Source organism: Haliaeetus albicilla, chromosome 4 (genome assembly GCF_947461875.1).
Source record: "Haliaeetus albicilla chromosome 4, bHalAlb1.1, whole genome shotgun sequence".
NCBI classification, from domain to species: domain Eukaryota; kingdom Metazoa; phylum Chordata; class Aves; order Accipitriformes; family Accipitridae; genus Haliaeetus; species Haliaeetus albicilla.
The window spans coordinates 27,265,057-27,284,755 of record NC_091486.1 but is presented as its reverse complement, the minus strand read 5'-3'; the positions used below and the strand labels follow the sequence as shown (position 1 = coordinate 27,284,755).

Here is a 19,699-nt window from a genome sequence, read left to right as displayed (position 1 = left end):
TACAATTGGTAACTGAATGGAGTTTTGTCTCTCCAGTTGTGCCAAAGTTAAAGGCTGTGTCAAATCTGTAAAATTTGAGTTAAATTTCCTCCTTTTCTCTCAGCCAGTGAGTGAATTTAGTCTCCAAATGTAAAAGAATGGGTCAGGCGCAATGCTGTTGGTCCAGGATGCTTTGGTTTTGCCCCTAAATGAGATAAATGTTCTATTTTTTAACCTTTTTTTCTGGAAAACATGTACTTATGGTTGGGAAAAACAGTCTTGCTGGTGGCTTTTTTCTGTATTTCTCAGCAACTATTTACGTAAAGGAAAAGACCTCTGTGAGTACAAGCTGGTCTACCGGCAAATTCCACATAATCAATAGTGTGGCTTGATTTGGGATTTTTTGGTAAATGTTATTTTTACTCATACTTATCTTTGGTTTTGTAACATAAATCCAAGCAGCATTTAGAACACAAGGAAAAATGCATATTGCTAGGGGATGGCAGGCAATTCTGAGACCAAGAAGTTGATGAGTTGGTTTTGATACAGAATTGTTCAGAGATCCTGAATCAAAAACAAAAGCAAAAATATCCATGGCTGGCACATCAGACATTTAAATAGGTCTTTTGAAAAATCTTTCTTTATCATCCTTCCCACCTTAATTCTACAGCTGCTGTGTTATTGACTTGGTATGAGAAATATGCTACATTTCCTATAACATAAAATTTATATATACAAACAATAGGTTCCATATTATTTCCTTATTACTTGTTTTCAAGGACAGTGAAAATATTTTGGTGTCTGTTAGACAAGTTATATTTGAAATGCAATTTATTTGTCAAATCTTGAGGGCATGACTAAATACAGTCCTCAGGAAAACCTGCCACAGAAGTCAGGGAGAATGCACAATTATAGATGTAATTTAACTGAAATGAAGATGAGTGTTTCATAGTTGACTTCAATGGTAGTTCTGCCTGGGCAAGTACCGAGTAAGTAGTTCAGACACAGGCTCGCGAGGGTGTACTTGCATGCAGATTGTTAGTTCTTCTTGATTCATTTATTTAGACACCCATAAATTTTGTATTGAGTTCCAAAGCATTTTAGCAGCTGTGGGTTGAATTCTAAGATTTTTTTTCACAAATGACAAGTGAAATGTGTTTCTAGTAATACATTTCAGATTCATAGATGGAGGAGGCAATGTTATTTTTACAGTTGAGAAGATGAACCAAGTCATTTTTAAGCAGAAGTGAAGGATGTCTGGGCAGAATACAGTATGTTTATTGTAATCTTTGAATGTTATTTTTCTAAGGATTCCTACATTATTAAATGTTAAAAAGGCAATGCAGTACTATAGAAAGTTTGCATTCCAGGACCTCTAAAATAAATGTGGCAGAGTCTGTAATGGGAATATAAAATTTTTACAAAATAATAGATCTCTGGTGTCAGGAAAAAATAAATTTAATGAGCAAAAACATTTACTTTCACCCAGATGAGTCACATTTTGTAATAACAGAATTTATACTGTATTTCAAACTTTGCCCAAACTGTATGATAATTTTCCAACTCTTGCATTTTTCCATTCCAGCCAATACAGACTGGCATAGCTTAGAAAAGATGAAAGGTTAAGGTAGGTTTAAAGTAAATTTGCCTAGACATACAGCAACAGGACCCAGGAAGACTAAGCTGTTGGATGGTCTCACTTTATGAATACTTGTTAAATTAATGTTCACCCTTGCTAGCTGTGTGTTGTTATGTGTCCCTTGCTTAGAACCACCTTGTTTTCAACTTCTGGCAGCATAGTGCTACTGATCTTGCTGAGTTTTATGAACAAACTTCCAGAGAAAGTTTTCCCAACCTACTATACCGGGGGTACGAGGTGTTTGTTTGTAGACAAGCTGGTTTCTCCAGAACTGACACACCGCATTTACCATAGTTAGCTGTTCACCCTATTCAGTCTAAATATTGTAAAAGGGGGGGAATTGTATTAGTCTCTTTTCAAATGAGGAAAAGAAAAGTCTGATATAACCTGCATTCTGTAAAAAAGCAGAATTGAAGATGAGCAGGTGAAGTGGTTGCACAGCGCAAGTTGCTTCAAGTAAGCGTTAGAAGTTAGTTTGTTTGCTCCAGACCTAGTATGTACACTTCTGCATTTGGCTAACAGGGCAGAATCAACCCTTCTTGTTCCTCTTACTTATGCACAGAGAAATTGCATTGTGTTGAAACATTAAGTAAGAGACTTTTGAAATGTGAGTGCCTTTTTTCTTTTATCTTTTCTGCTTGGTGAGTCCACCCGGATTTTTCTTGATCTTGGTCCGTAAAACAGATCTAAAACACCAGCCAACAAACCAAAACCAATTCCTCAAGAATCCCCAACTATGCAAGGGATTGACTAAAAATTGTTGGTGATACAGTGGGGTCATCTCAGACACGCCAGTAGTCAGAGCAGCAGGCGCTCTCTGGTCAGGAAGGTGTACAAATAGGTACAGAAATAGATTTTGCAGGGCAAGAATTTACCATTGCAGAACCGTGTGTACTTCTGAATATTTTCTAATTCTCATCAGTCTGCTTTCATAAAAATTAAACCCATCCAAAATTTCAAAACCAAACCTTTGTAACATTACATCTTTAATCTGATCAGTTGCAAATAGTTTGTACTCTGAAAAAATGACAGGTTCCTTTGTAAGAAAATTCCCTGGAGTCTTTGGTATGCCAAATCAGAAATAAAATATCTAAGAAATTAAGTATCAACAACACTGTTGTACCATAGCCAAACAAGCAATATTTCTGAAATGAAAAAGATACTTCAGCTCAGCCCGTAGGAGAGTAGTGATGCAGTTAATCAAATAATCAGTCTAGCTACAGAGTTCACTCAATATTGCAGAGCCATCCAGACGTTTCCTAATGTAGCTTCAGTATCTTGAGAAAATATGTTGTAGCTTATTTCAGCGCACATTTGTGTTTGAGATGAAAAGCTTTATATTTATAGCTTCCATTTGTTTCTCATCTTTGTATGGAAGCAAAATTGGTTTTCTTTAGAATGTGTCAAACAGATTTATTTCATGTAACAACCTTTCATTATAATAAACATAGCCGTTTTTCAGACAGGCCTGAAGTACAAGAAAAAGAACATTTTACAAAAACTAAAGGTAACTAAAGGGTTAATAGATGCACTGTGCTGTCTGATTTGCATGTAGGTTTGCAGTGGAATTTTTCTAGAACAGAGCCCTACGGGTTTTTCAGCCTCATTTCTCAGTAGACTGCACAACTGGTGAGAAAGTAGGTATTTTGTCTGACAGCCATTAGAGTCTCATTATTCAGCAAATGTGGAGATAAAACAAAAAAGATTTTGAAATCCCTTATCAAAGTTAGCTAACTCTGTCTTAATGAGTGTCAAGAAATAATCTAAGGCTCTTTGTTGGTTTTTTTGAGTGATGCTGAGATGCAGAACAGAGTGCTTACAAATGCTGTAAAGGTTGTGACCACTAGTGACTTAATTGCTTTCCTGCTATTGCCTTTATGGCATATATTACTCATAGTGTTCATCTTTTTCTTCATAAAAAAAGATAATTAATTGTGTAAGTGCATGCTTTATTCCTTTATAGCAGAGTGGGCCAGCAGAAGATAAGACTTTCTGTGCAGAACAATGTTTTGAAACCTGCTTTTCTTACTGGAGCTATTTGTCTGCCTTTCTATTTAGTAGCTTTTCTGCTAATATATTGAAGGAGGCCCTTCTTGTCCTTCTGTTAACTCAGTCACTGATCATCTTCTCCCTCCATATCTTATTTCAGGGCAAAGAGATGTACAGCAACTATTTTTTCCAATATGATGACTTGTGGGTCCTCTCTCTCTGCTCCAGACGTGTGTCCCAGGGTAGATCCTAAGGTTTGTTTAGGCAGTCCTTGAAGTACAGTGTGGCTAAATAAGTTTTCCTCACCTTGATTTTATTTTGTCATGGTTTCTTAACATCTCCGTTAATTACTTAGAGCCAGGCTTGTAACCTCTTCGACATCTCTCTACTTTCACATTTTTATTTTAAATGCTGCAAATTTTGTTACAATATTTCTGTGGTACAGCTAAAGCTACTGATTTTTCTCTCTCCAGATTCTTCATGTCCTTCACTCTTAAAGCTCTCCATACCTTTGTATGTCTTTTGTAATGTACTTTCAAGATGCTGACCTGCACCTACCACCCATCAGCCATTGAAACCAGCTTGCCACTTTTCCTGGTCCGATTTGTAAAATGCTCCCTGCAAACAGCTGCCAAACTTAACTTCTGTTGCTCTCACCTCAGAAAATTTCTCTTTCTCTGTGATGGATTGAAAAACAGAAAAAAGCTCGTGACAAGTTTGGCTGCCACACTGGTGCCTGTGCTGGTGACCGGTTGTTCTGTCTCTTTTGTGATTTCATACCTGTCTGTCTGCAGCTGTGATCTCTGCTCTTATACTGAAAATCGCTTCATCTGGGGACCACCTTATTGTTCTGTGTGCAGAAAGCTTAGAACAGCAAGGTCAAATGATAGATTTTAGTAATATCAAGTAACCTGCCTCTCTTCAGCATTGTCAATGGGCATATTTTATAAAGAAGTGTCGGAAGAAAAAATGTAGTGGGAAATAAGTGTCACTTTTTAGTTTTATGTCAGATGTGCCAAGCATCTAACATGTCAGATTTTAACTGAGAATTTTATTTTTCAATGAACACATTTTTACTTTGTGTTTATTGATGCCAATTTAGTTACAGTGATAAGCTTTTCAGCGAAACTTCTTGGATTGTATACAGCTGTAATTAATGCAACTGATTTTACCTTTGATGAGGGAAAGAGCATTTATACAATAGTCTGACAATCTGATTGATTTCCTCTTCTCATTCTGTAATCACTGTATGCCTCAAAGATTGGTTAATGCAGCCCAATATTCATAGGCGTATTTGGAGCTGTTGAAATTATAGGGAGAACCTGAAAATCTGTTTCCCTCAGTAGAGCTCTACTGGTTTGGGAGACATGCTCACTTTACCTCAAAGTCTCAATTACTCTCCAAAATCAACAGTTAAAACTAATACCAGTTCCCTGTAACACAACTTATGTGAATTCAAGGCTATCATAAGACAATCCAGCACATTTCTAGTAACCCATAAAAAACCCATAAACCCTTTCAAGAAATCACTTTTGGTTTTAGTTACCATAGGAAGTGGCATAGTCAGAAATTAATTGAAGGTGTTCAGGGTCATCAAGCTGTCCATGTTTTAAAAAGTCATTCTTTCAGTAGTGATGTGGTATTGTAACATACCACCACAAAGGATTTGTACCTAACCATGCATCAATTCTGCTCGCCAGCTGCATAGCCTTGATAACCATGCAGTGATCGAGTTATACAGTAAATTATTTTGTTGCTGTGTTTCTCCTAATGTAGCTGCTTTAGGCTGGAAATGGCATTGGAAATGGCATGGCTCTTTCCTTCAGGTTTTTCAAGAGGAAAAGGAGCACAAGTATTTACAATTTTCTTACCTTTACGAAGGAGAATAATAAATAGCTAGACTGCTGAAAATAGTTTTTCCATTATGCTCTTTTCTAAGCTGGCAATATGTTTGGTTGTGCAGGCAGGTGGAAGAATTATAAAAACTAATCTCTATTTCTAGGACAGGAAATGAGCAAATCTCTCAAAAGAGCTTCGGTGTAGGGTTGTGTAGAGCAGCAGTGGCCACTTTGCAATGTCTGTGCTGCCCTTCTGTTGTGAGTACTTTGTGTATAGCTGCTGTTCGGTGCCTGCAGCTGGAGGATGCAGTGAAGGACCTGGCACAAGGAAAGGTGTGAAGCTGAAGCCTGGCAGTGGGTGGTTATAAACATGGCATGGTCTCTTCCCAGGGGGGAGCTGCCTCCATGGCAGCCAGCGCCGCTCTGGGAGGCTGTCCTCTGTCCCGGGGTCCTTGTCTGTCCGTCTGCTCAGCCTTCGGCACAAGTCGTGGGTAATGGTCCCAGCTTCTGGCGGAGAGGCAGGCAGGTGTAAAGCTATACTTTTTAACACACACACACAGAGAGAAAATATATATTTGCAGTAATCGAAATATTATTTCTTCTGTTACTGTGTCGGTAAGAGCAGGTTTATTTATTTACTACAAACAGGCAGAAAAAGAATGTGACAGTTTCGCAAGGGTCATTAGGATCGTAGCAGAACTCCGTATCTAAAAGCTTTTAGCATACGTGTTAGAAAGCACTCCTGCAAGTGTATCACATGTATCATCTTTACCTTGGATAATCTTTCAATTTCATTTGCTATTTGAACGAGCTGTTGTGAAACAGAATTTTATTGCAAGGTTAGGTTTCCTGTGTCTTCAGTGATAAAAACTGGGCGGATAGGCATGTTGTGGGGTGTAAGTAGCAATGAGTATTATCAATACAGAAAACCTTTATTATTTGAATTTCTAGATTTATACATGAGTGTCCTCATTTTGGCTGGGATAGAGTTAATTTTCTTCCTAGTAGCTGGTATAGTGTTATGTTTTGGATTCAGTATGAGAAGAATGTTGATAACACACTGACGTTTTCAGTTGTTGCTAAGTAGTGTTTAGACTAAGTCAAGGATTTTTCAGCTTCTCATGCCCAGCCAGCAGGAAGGCTGGAGGGGCACAATAAGTTGGGAGGGGACACAGCCAGGGCAGCTGACCCAAATTGGCCAAAGGGGTATTCCATACCATGAGACGTCATGCCCAGTATATAAACTGGGTGGAGTTGGCTGGGGGAGGGTGGATCGCTGCTTGGGGACTGACTGGGCATTTTGGCACGTGGTGAGCAATTGCATTGTGCCTTGCTTCTTTTGTATATTCTAATTCTTTTGTTATTATTATTATTGTCATTTTAAAATCATTATTATTGTCATTGTTATTGTTTTCTTCTTCATTTTCCATCCTATTAAGCTGTGTTTATCTCAGCCCACGAGTTTTACTTTTTTTTTTTATTCTCTCCCCCATCCCACTGACTGGGGGGAGTGAGCAAGCAGCCCTGTGGTGCTTAGTTGCCGGCTGGGGTTAAACCACGACAATGAGGTTTAGAATTCTCCTTGGTTTTATTTTTATTAAGAATCTCAATTCTGAATTAAGGATCTGAATTTTAATTTACTTTTCTATTGAAAATAGCATGTATATTTTCATCACGAAGTCCAAATTAGAACTTTGCCTAACATGCACCAAAATCATCACTCTCTCTCAGAAAGTAAAAAGTTATTTCTTAGCTGTAGAAAGCAATACCTATAGGCACATTTTAGTGTGGTAAGAGATCATTTTAAAATACAAATTTATAATGTGCAAATATATATATGTTATAAAATTGTAAACACCTCACACAAATCACAAAGTAAGCCAAGTGAAGTCTCCTAAAGGTGCCTTATAAACCAAACTGCGTAATGGCATGGTTAGGGGGATAAAAAAAATAATATTCTTTTTGCTTTCTGCATGGACTGTATTATCACTGAACTATGAGCTGGGACAGAGCGTTCACATTCAGTTGTTTACCAGGAAAGAAAACGACTGAAGAGATGCAGGCTGATAGTCAGAGGGAAGAAGTTTTATGGTAACATTTTTTCCCCTTTTTGAGCTATGGCAAAACCCATTCGCTTAGCTGGACTAGGATTTCAGCATTAATGGGTACGTCCTATAGATTATGCCGTTGCAGCTGTAGTGAGAGTCGCATGACCTGCAAAGGTCGGTAAATCACTTCAGCTGGTCTTGCACTGGAAGCTAGAACCTGTTAGATTTGAACCTGTCAGATGTTATCCTGCATTGTGTCCGGACTTTGGTACATACAGCTGAAATGAGACAGTGCTAATTAGACAACTAAGTCTTGAATTTTAACATGGTGCTGACACAAACATAAGGCAAACAACCAGAAATATGTGAAAACAACTTCAAAGCAGAATTGAAACAATGTAAGTAGGCAACAAGAGCATTGATATTACTGAGCCCAAAGCAATACTTAATTAGCTTGCTTTATTTTTTCCTTGGGCTCTATTTCAAAATAAATTCAGGCTTCAGTAAGAACATGAAATCAACCATTGATTTACTTCTCTGGAGTCTTGAGGAAAAGGGGAGACTTAATTTAAAGACAGGAATTTAACACAGATGAAATATGGCCTTTCTATGTAGAAAAAGAACATAGATACAGTGCAACAGTACAGGTTAGATTTTAAATGAACCTCTTGCATGTGAGTTACGATGTGAGCATTTCAACCTTCTTACAGAAGCCACCCCTGTAACACCCCCCCCTACCAAAACCTTGCCACACAAAGCCAGTACACCCTGACTTAGCTTGAGCCACAGCTACAGTTTTCTGGGAGGAGGTTGGTACCGCCATGGTCTCCTGCTTCCAGCCGTGCTCTGCTGAGCTGTGCAGCAGAAGCCGTCGCGTCCCTGGTCCTGGGCAGGATGGACTCACTCATGCACTTGTTCAGTCTCTGGCTGGCTCTGTTAGGCTCCGTGGGCTTGGCCCAGGTGGAAATCAGAGCAAAATTGAGACAATTCTCAATAATACTTCCTTCAGAAGTAGCGAGAGGACTATAATCCTACAGCTGCATCTAACGGTCCACATGTATTTTATACAGTGATTACAGTTTGGAAGTAAGTATATGCGTGCAGGCATTAACAGTTATATTTCTGATTTCTGCATGGAGATATTATTTGTTAGCTCTGTGCTATAAGTACAAATAAAAGAGTTGTCTTCTTTGTATATGCTTTGTATATACATGCGATTTGCATTTCCTGTGCTTTGCACAGTTGAATACTTGGCATTTCTGTCTCAAACATAAAACTGTAAGTAATGGTGTTTTGAATTCTGTGGATTGAAAACAATAAGCTGTTATCAAAAGCCCATTTGGAGAAGTGCAATTTTCTGATTTTAGAAGCCAGGAAAACCCAATTCTGGCCCCTCTGCAGTGACAAATATGCACTTAGCTCCGTGTACTTTCTGTGGGAGTTAAACTGCATAATAGCCTTACAATTATGATCTTTGAAGATGTTCTGCATTAAGCATTTAGAATGGTGGAAGGAAACATTAATTCATAGAGGGGCGTATGTCTCTCCTTATACATCCCCATGGATGAAGAGCTTATTTGTGTCAGGAAGCTTTCCAAATGATGGAATTATTATATGAACTGCAGTTCTTCCCAAAAGCTGCGATACTGGCAGAATTGAGCCCAGCTGGATGCTGGTAACTTCTCTCTAGTTTTCTAGAAGTTTTCTTGTTAGCTTGTTACACATTATATACTCTAGAATTGCTTTGTATTATGAATAGTGAAAACACCGTAAATCTAGGGAATATTTTAAAAATTGACGTACTACATCGGCTGGTGGCCGGCTGAGTGAGAGGTGGGAAATGAAATCTGTCATTTTTCACAGCTGTTAAATTCGGCGATGGAAAACCATCACTCTGCGATGGTAATTGGTGGCCTGTGTAAAATGGATCTTACTCCATTGCTCAGGATCTCACTCCACAGACGCTTGATGGCAAAGCGAAGAAGTAAAAATCTGCTCCCTCTTGTTGCAGGTGGTTTGAACAGGGAGGTCAGGGGCTGCGGGCCGGAGCACGAGCGGTGCAGGTGCCGCCCAAGGCAGCCTCTGGGGCCGGGGGTCCACCCCAGCGCCCATCCGCCAGCCTTCCTGCTGGCCCCCTCCTCCTCTCTCACTCCACTCACAGGAGGAGGTGACTTCTGTCTCCACAGAGTGTTTCAAAAGCACCAAATCTTCATGCTTACATTGCAAAAATACCTGGGAAACAACATAAAAAAAGCCAAGCCACAAGTGTAGTCTCTATATATTAACATGGAGCTTGCAGTTCTGCAGGTGTATTATTCTTCTAAGGCCTGAAATGCAAAATACTGAGGAACCTTCCCTTATTGCGCTCAGGTTCCTGTATATCCCAGTGTTATGCCTTTTGCAGTCTGGCAAAATATTGCCTAGAACAACAACAGCAACAACAAGTCTATTTTCCTGTAGTTTGACTTCACAAATGGCAGCAGTTCAGCGTGTTTCCTTTGTAGATATTGGCACCTCTGAGTACTTTCTGTATTGAAAACTCTTTAATTTAGAATGTTAGCAAATGCTATTTATTAAAACTGTGTATTTTATGAAGACTTACAAGTAATATAATGTGTTCTAGATTTTTGCAGATGTGACTTACTACTATAGAGACATTAAAATTGAATAGTCTATGATTTAACATCACTTTCTTTTGTCATACTTCATCAATCAAGATACCTTCAGAATCTGGTTTTATCATTCATTTGGTCCGAATAGTAGTCATTGTACTTGATGATTTTCAATGTTTAATACAGTTCATATAGCATAATTTCAAAGAATTTTTATTGCTATTTTAAAAAACAATAATTCTTTTATTAGAATTTTCTTTCTCCTGGTTTTTAACAATCTAAAATTGATGTACTGCAATGCACTTCTGGGAAATATGCCAAGGAGCTGTGGGTTTTAGTTTCAGGATGCCTGTTCATAGTTCATACGCACTCTGAAGTGATTGTTGTAGGGGATACGATTCCGTTTTCAGAATTCTTGGTAGCACAGCATTGGCCTGATACACAGAGTGATGTTAAGACAGAGTCTGGTAGCTGTAAACATAAAGTGCAAGGGCCCGTATTTAAAAATAACCACGTGCTCAAAACAGAATCTAGTTTTTCAAATCAGTTCAACACTATTTAAAACTGTGCCATAGGTTTCAAGTGGGTTATAAGTAGTTTTTGAGAGGTTGCTGTTATGTAGATGATGTACTTGCTTAGATGATAAAATTTGATTCCTGTTGTTCAGAGTGACAATAAGTCACTTACACAATCATTTCTTACATCCATTTTGGCAGGTTTCTCATACCAGCACCACTGTACTGTCCCCCTCCCATCCCATGTTCTTTATAGGTGAGCTTGTTTTACTGCTGGCAACTAGTATGGCTTGTGGTCACAAGGACTGCAGTTGAATAGCTTAAAATGCAATGAGCTCTTGTAGACAACATGCAGGCAAGGAACATTTGAATACTGGCTCTGGCACAAAATTCCTCTTTAGGTGCAGTTGGGACATTTAATCTCTCGCCTTGTGATCGCCATCTGTAAAATGAAGTAATACCTGCCTACCTGTCTCATAGGAGCACAGATGATTGAGTCGTGCTTGTGAAGTGATACGGGAATGCACTGAATGCACATTGGAGCCGTCTGATCTCCAGATACAGGGGGAATTATTCTTGGAAAAAACTAAAAATATTACCAGCTGTGTTCATGTGTGTAGTGTAGTACCATAATCAACTCCTGTAACTGAGATGAGGGATATCGTATGTCAAGATGGTGCTGGGGCCTTTCAGTATCCTCCCAGTGACTTTGAGAAACTTGAGCACTTCCAAAGGCAAACATACTGCTTTTCAGAAATATTTTTATAATCCCCAGTGCAAAGGTTTGCATGTTTCTGAGTGCTCTCCAGTCCTTTACCCTGGGTGCCTTTGGGCTTTCCTGGGCTCCTTTCAGCTGGCCAAACCTGCAGCATACAGCAACAACAGCTGGCATGAATTTGTTGAAGTCATTGGTATTCACTGGTAACCTAAAAAACAGGAAAATCACCCCTTTTGTCAAATTATACACATTTCATGGTAGGATTTTAACAAGATTTCAAGGATGCTGCTGTCCTGTATAAAATGGGATGAATTAGGCCCCTGTTGTGTTAGGTTCACTAAAACCACAGGACTATTACTGTATGATTTTTTTTGTGTGCAGCAAATGACGACATATGTATTTTGCTTCTTTTAGAAGATAAAGGGAAAGCAAAGACCAATAGTGCAAGTCAGCAGCCCAGTACAGAAGTGGGTCCTTTTCTTCCCAAACCTGAAGTGGCAGCAGTGGCACCTGTAACACCTGCCTCGTCCTCCAAGAGCACAAATGGAGCTCCTAACACAGTTTCTGAGTCAGAAGAGGAAAAAGCCAAAAAACTACTTTATTGTTCATTATGCAAAGTGGCTGTGAATTCCCTGTCACAACTAGAAGCCCACAATACAGGTGAATATGCATACAGTGCAAGTCGGTCGTGTGTTACTATTTTTAAAATTCAGTGTAACAAGAGTCTTTTAGTTAAAACTTACAATGGCAAGTTACAAAAACATTTCTGTTAATGACAATTTCATGTGTGGTGTTTGATATTTTATTAAAGCTGTCTCTAAATTTTTTGGAACTGTCCTTCATGTGCTATATAAGCCTTTAGTTGATAAAATCCCTACAGTTCATGTTACCTAATCAGATTCCATCATACCTCCATAGTGAGGATCATGGTATGATCATAGTGGTTTCTGTAACACTTAAGGTTTCTAAAATGTCAGTTCTCTCTCTCTTTGATATTTCATCTCGCTATCTCTGGTGTCTGTTTTTTTGCTGGTACAACTTAAAGTAATTTTTGTTATTTGATATTTTTTATAATTTTAGGGTGGGCTCATTAGAATTCCTAGTTGTCCTAGAATCTTTTGATTTTTGCAGATTAGATATGCTTCCTATAAAAGGCCACAAGCAGCAATCCCTAATGTGCTCTGGCTGCTCTGTGATGTGCTGGTGAGGTAAAGCTTGTTAACAAACCACTGAAGCTGGTTTTACAGCTGTAATCCATTCTTGAAATGGCCACAGCAAGCATTTCTTCCAAATCAGAGGATACTTATTGAAGTATTACTGTTCCTAGGCAGATTTTGAGTGATTGCTGTGGTTCCTCTCCCACTCCTGGCTAATGCCCTTTTTCGTCATTCACCAGCTATATGGGTTTTGGCAGAAGAATAAGCAACAAACACCTTGGCCATACAGCCACACGCTGCCCCCAAACAGAGAGGCAGTGGTTCAGCGTGCCTGTTCCCTTTTTGTCCCAAACCCTTCTTCCATTGTCTGGCTTCCCTTTAGACCGAGGAAGTGGGAACTACACTGACCAAAGCCAGATTAATGAAATCCCGGTCTGTGGTGACTTCAACCATTCTGTCTTGAAGATAAAATTGTTACAAAAACTCCCAAGGCTAATGGACGTGGTTGTATGTTGCTGATCATTAACTCACCTCTGTCTCCTTGCCCATCAGGCTCCAAGCACAAGACCATGGTCGAGGCTCGGAACGGTGCTGGTCCCATCAAGTCTTACCCTAGACCTGGATCCCGGCTGAAGGTGCAGAACGGCAGTAAAGGCTCAGGACTGCAGAACAAGACGTTTCATTGTGAAATATGTGATGTCCATGTTAATTCAGAAATTCAACTTAAGCAGGTAGCTTGCATATATCTGGGGGTCCTTTGTTGTTTTCAGTTGCATTGCAGTATTGTAGGTGGGATGTAGGTCTGTGTGAATATGTTTTAGCAAAAAGCAAACTTAGTATTTCTCTTCTCTCCTCTCATCCCACAACTATTTCTAAATAGTTCACCATAGGTCAAGTTCACCTAATTGTTTCATCTGGGAAAAAATGGGCTTGAGAGTCATAAAGCAGAGGTGGACAAGCTGTCAGTATCAATGAGTAACATAGCAGACGTAGTTTAAAAGTTTGCTGTGGCTCAAGAAAGGGATTTGAACTTTGGTCTCCCAAATGGAAGAAATTCTGGGTTGAGGTTCCCTATATTCCTCTTTTGGTGCTTTTTAATCTGCTGGGATGCTTTTTAATACTATGTGAGAAGGAGAATTTGACTTGAATCTATTGGTTTAGGAAAATCAGCAGGAGGGTAATACTGTAGATATGTCTTAATGGTGTAGAGCAACGTTATCATTAACAGCGTAGCTGTATGAACGTGCAGCTCTGCTCTGTCCAAGCCAATTAGCCCTGGGTTGAGAGCTGTGCCAATACAAATACATTGTTTCTGATACCCAAACCGGCATCTCTAACTGGATGGTGCTGTGCTGCGTGGATGTGTCCTCTTATTCCCTGTTATTTCAGTTATCTGTAAGATAGTATTAAATTGCATGGTGTAGACATATCCCTGGGTACTGGTTCTTCCTTCAGCTAATATTGAAGTATTTATACAACTGAACAGCATCAGCAAGACTGAAATTTACCTCCTCCTTCTGAATATCCCTATGACCTAGTGATTACAGCTCTGCCTGGTTCAAAGCTCCTCAAGTGGAAAAAGGAAATACTAACTAAAATATCCATAATTTGAGGAGCCTGTCTCGGATCACAGAATTCGCTGTATTTGATTAGTTTCTGATTCTCTATTTGATGTGCTCCAAATTGTTATGTTTAATTTAGCAAAACTCATCTTTGCTCTCTCTAAAGAACCTACTTTATCTTACAAACAGGGGCTTAGGCATATCCTGCTGATAAATCAATTTCAAACTCAAAACTGAGAAATGTTTAAACAGCTAATTAAATGTAAGGATATTTATTTCAGCACATTTCCAGCCGAAGGCATAAGGACAGAGTTGCAGGAAAGCCTATGAAACCTAAATATAGTCCTTACAACAAACTGCAGCGCAGCCCAAGTATTTTAGCAGTAAGTATTTTTATTTCTTATCACTGTCTATGTGAATTTGTGGCCTTGGGGACTCCCACCGCACAGAGACAGGAACATGACAGACCTGACGCTTCCACAGCGTTTCTCCCCCCTGAAGGCTGAGTCTGCACGGGGATCAGATTTGAAGATAGTTATGTATTCTGTCTGCCCAGTCAAAGGCACGCAGACAGCGCTGTGAGTGTTATTTACTGCTAGGAAGAAGGGAATAATCCACGGAATGGGAAATGAACCATGTGCCCTGTGGAAAGGTATTGGCTCTGCTGGGCTAGTGCACTTCTCCTTGAAGGCTGCAATGTATATACTCTGTCTCTCTGGGCACCTGAGATAACTTTCAGTTATGACGGATGCAGTCAGGGAAAAGGACGCAAGATGTTAAGATATAAAAATACTAATGCTCATTCTCTGCATACAGCAAAACAGAGTGCTGCGTGGATGTGTTATGTTGGTGCAAAAGAGTTACCAGGGGTTTAGTAGAATTGATTGCCTATCTGCATGCTCGGGCTCTGCCTGTCACTGGCTATCAAAACACCTCTCCTGCCTTTGTGCCCCCAGGGTTCCCCTTTCACACCCACCTGCACTTCCAGGAATTCCCCAACCTGGTTCTGCCAGTCAGCTGCAGCTGGAGTTCAGGCTGGCTCTAGCACAGCACAGATTGTATCTTTATTTGCTCATGACTCAGCCTGTATTTTATTCATTAGGGAAAAGTACATGCCACCTATGGCACAAAAACAATTTATAGGTTAGAAAGAGAGAGATGCAAATGTCTGTGTGCAAGAGTAAGCGTGTGAAAAGCCTTTAAAAGCTGAAATATTAATATGTCTTTGTAATTGTATAGAGGCAAATGAAAATGCTGCAGGCTTTCTCCGAGTCTCCCCATTTGATAGGTTCTGCACACGCTAATCTTCACTTGTGTGATACATCATTTTATAATCTATTGCATAAGGAGAGACCTCCACTAATAAAGGAAGGATGCGAGTATCTTTGCCCCCACAAATCTGTGATTATGGTGCAAACCATTTTCAGTGAGACTGTAGTGTACGTATTTCTGGTTAGCTTTTTCACCACAAGCACCAGCAACAATTTTAGATCATAAACTGAGTAATAATTCTTTCAGAAAGAATTCTTTATGGTATTGATCTTAAAAAATATTTATATTTTGAAAAGAGCAACTCTGCATTGGCAGGTAAAAAGCTGACTAGACTTATACTAGTTTCCCATCTTGACCACTGTACTTTTCTACAATTCATTTTTGCAAGTGGAAAATTTGACTTTTGACAGTGAAGTCTTAATCATGTTTTTTTAATATTTCTTGCAGTTATGATTTACGTAATTTAATGTTGTTCACTTGCAATTATGCCTCCCCTCCTAAATGTCAGTGTCACTGCCCCTACACTCAAGACATTTATGTATCTTTAAGTATACGATTTGGTTGCTTTAATTGCCCAGGGAGGAAGAAGACAGTGTGGGTAAAATTTCTCAGCAGCTGACATGAGGCTTCTGTGAGAAACCATGGCGTGCCCTTGGTCAGGGTTCATTTTTTCCCTCATGTAAAAGTGGGCGTGGGGAGAACTGTATCTACATTGCTTTTTTGTGTGTTTTATTCCAGGCAAAACTCGCATTCCAGAAGGACATGATTAAGCCACTGGCACCTGCTTTCCTTTCATCTCCTCTTGCTGCGGCTGCGGCTGTATCGTCGGCTCTGTCCCTTCCTCCCCGTCCCTCTGCCTCCTTGTTCCAGGCGCCTGCAATACCACCCGCTCTCCTCAGGCCAGGCCATGGTCCCATCCGGGCAACACCTGCCTCCATACTTTTTGCACCATACTAATTTATTGATGTAAAAAAAGGTATAACTATGGCCAGTAGAAAGGGTAAAAGAAAAGCAGGAAAGGGGGTCAACATTTTAAAATGTCTTTCTCTTCTGAAATGCCATCCAGCGTGACACCTCAACCAACCACACCATAAAAGTCGTCATTGACAGTACTGCATTTTGGAGTCTAGACAACTCTCTTTCTCAGTCTCTCTCTGTCTTTCTTTTTTTAATCCAAATAGAGTGATTTACTAAAAACTTAACTGCTCATAAAATTTATACCATTAAAGAGTCATGCATCTATTAGGGGTTTTTTTGGGTTTTGGGTCTTTTTTCAATGTGTATGATGCACCTTGGAATCAAGGAACATAAAATATTTTCCTGACAGACTTGAAAACTAGGGTCTTCCTCGCTCACACTTCTGTAAATACTTTGCTGAAAACCAATGGGGTATAATCTAATGTGGAGAAAAAGGTAGATGAACCAAATGCTTGATTGTGGATAACATCTCAAAAATTAATTGCGTCCTTTATTTTTTTTCAGTGTGCTCTTGTTGACAGGGATTGTGTACTGTCCTAGGCCCCAGTACTGGTGTATCTTGTGTAGTACTAAAGATGTATCACATGTCTGATTTTAATATTTTTAGTTTCTGTGCAAATGTTTGAAAACAATGCAGCGCTGAAGCTTTTAATTACTTATTTTGTGTCACACTTTATTTAGGGAAATAAAAAATAGAAAGCCATATAACATATAGTTAAGATTACTACTTGTTTGCTACTTTCATTTAACTTATTTTTGTTGTTTCCTCGCTGGTGTTGCTAAGCAATGTTTAAAGAGAAAAAAAAGCTTTTCAATTGCACATTACCACAGCTCACATGCATTGTTCAAGAAGACAATGGATCCATGTATTGTACGTAAATATCCTTTTTTCTTCATTTCTAACTAGTTTTGTTTGTAACGATGCTGCATAACATTGTGGCTCCCTAATGCAATAATGTACAGAACATAAAATATTTATAATTGACTGTATTCTCTGTTTACTGAATATATTGCAGTAATGCCCCACCTATCTTATTACCTCCCCAACCCTTTTATAAAGGTGATATCAATATGCAGTACTCAGACTGAAGTCATTATGTGATAATGGGGACAACAGGTGGAAGAAAGGAAAAAAAAATGGAATTAACTTTTAGAGCATCTTTATCTGCAATCCATAATAGTAAAATGTCTGTGTATTTTTTTAAATGTACCTTTTCAATAAAATAATAAGAAAAATATACATGCTTCTTCTGTTTATTAATTGGTACAGAAAAAAAAGTGTGGAACAAACAAATTTAGCTAGAGGAGTCTTTAGGAACAGACAAAGCATTAGAGTTGCAATAAAGTATAATTACAGAACCTGTGTTTACTTCCCTTGTGTTTTAACTCTTTTCCTCACTACATCCTGTTACAGCCTTTACTAGGGCTTTTTTTGCAGTAAAGACTGTAAACATTCACTACATTGGAGATTCAGAGGAAGAAGCAGTAGAGCCAGGTGGGTGATTATGGTTTTATTATTGCACCACCAAAATGCTACAGCATGGTTATGCCATCTCTGGTGGAGATTAAGGATTAACTTTAAAACCAGCCTGGGCATACCAGAGACTGGAAGCAGGTCACTTTGGAGCCAGGACTTGCTCTGAAGCATGGGCAAAGTAGGCAGCTGCTTGACACAGCAGGCTTTTGAAGGCAGGTGTTTGGGGAAGCTTCGAAATTATCTTTTTCCCTGCTGCAAAGCTTGATCTGTTCTGTAAAAATCTTTTCTTTGTTAATACAAAGTGAAAAGTAAAGAGGACAACAGTAAAAAGACTCTGAACTGTAAGGCTGTTAAGGTTAATACAAAGCCATCAGGACCATTACAAATCCACAAAGGCTGAGGAATAAAAATTGCAGGAACTGTATAATAGAGAATTTGCAGACCAACATATACCTCATAATTGCAACATATGAGAGACCATTTTCTGCAAGTGTAATTCTGCCCAATTTCCATTATTCAGTGGAGCAGTCAACTCTGCTGTGAGAGGATAATTCACTGGAGAATCACCTATAAAGGGGTGGGTGAGGGAGTCCAGGCTTTTAGCATCCTCTGGGGAAGCAGGTACAGTTGTATTAATCCTATGGGCTGTGAGAATTACAAGGTAGTACGGGTACGCACTCTTCCATGTGCATCTGTTTGTGTCCGATTTTGTAATTCATGCTTGTAGGGAGTCAGGTTTAACTGCTCAGATACTTTCAGAGGAGTTACTTGCGTGAGGAGCCTGTTTCTGTCCAACATGAGAGAGGTTTACAGAACTGTGTATTTTAATTGGTTCTTCAGGAAACAGGAGTTGTCTATGTATTAAAACACTGGTTTACCTGTTCTCGTAATGAACTGTTGGTGATGAGAAATTTAAAGCAATTGCAAGTTTCTGCAATTGAAAATGTTCCCATATAAAATACAGAAAACCTGTACTGAGGACTAGCCAGGGGTGTGTAGATTTATTGGACAGCTGATTATTTCAACGAGCATCTTACACTGGAGAAATATTTAGGTGTCTAAGAGTGAAAGAAAGTGTCATGTCATTCACAATTGTTCAGCAATGAGAAGAATTACTTAAGCTGTGAAACACAAGGAACTTAAACACTATGATTGTAAACCAAGGAACACTCATGTTCAGATTCATATTCAACACCCTTTGTACTCTTTGCTGTCTTGACTTATATTTTATGTACTGTAACTCAGCTTGCCACCAAAGTTTTGTCCATGACATGCAGGACTGAGCATTTGAGATGATAATTACTTGATAAATGGTAAACCTCATTATGCCTGCTGGGATCTCGCATTTTAGAAACGAGATCTACATGAGAAGGAACATTTGTATCATACTTGCACAAAGGCTATCAGCTGCTTTTTTGATATATTAGGATGTTTTCTCCTGAGGTGTAATAGCATTACAGACAGCTGGCTATGAAATGAATGGATTTTTTATAACAAAGAACTACTAACGAAATATAATATTTGTAATGCAGTTACCATTTTGAATATATTGAATGTGCAAGCCATGAAGGTAACAAGGTTAAAGTAATAGGATCACATCCTCTCAAATGTTTATTATTCTAGGTCTGTTCACTGCACTGAGCTGCAAGTTGTTCCTGTACAAGAAGTCAGAAGTCATAAGGGGCACTGCATGGGTCAGGGATTGCCAGCTGGACTGCCATCTTTCTGTAGCAGAAGAAAAAGGATCCAGAGACTGGACACAGACACATCAGCAGGAACTTTCTGCTGGCACGTGTGGCTGGATCATGGTCCCTGTACTGCAAAAGATTCCCACAAAGGGTATCAAACAGAGGACATGGTCCAGTAGTCTATACAGATACATACTTTTAAGAAAAATGATAGAAATAGGATCTTC

The 19,699-nt window shown here is 39.2% G+C and overlaps 1 protein-coding gene across 9 annotated transcripts in view; it reads left to right on the top strand.

The window, feature by feature from the left end:
- The window catches only part of ZNF385B (zinc finger protein 385B), a 179,503-nt gene extending 161,958 nt beyond the window's left edge, over positions 1–17,545 (top strand). For all 9 annotated transcript variants that reach the window (XM_069781574.1, XM_069781575.1, XM_069781577.1 and 6 more), the window contains 4 exons: positions 11,753–11,998; positions 13,048–13,226; positions 14,339–14,440; positions 16,068–17,545. In XM_069781574.1, the coding sequence (XP_069637675.1) occupies positions 11,753–11,998; positions 13,048–13,226; positions 14,339–14,440; positions 16,068–16,286 (746 nt within the window). In that variant the 3' untranslated portion in view covers positions 16,287–17,545. The remainder of the gene's footprint in view (positions 1–11,752; positions 11,999–13,047; positions 13,227–14,338; positions 14,441–16,067) is intronic.
- Positions 17,546–19,699: the final 2,154 nt, after the last annotated feature.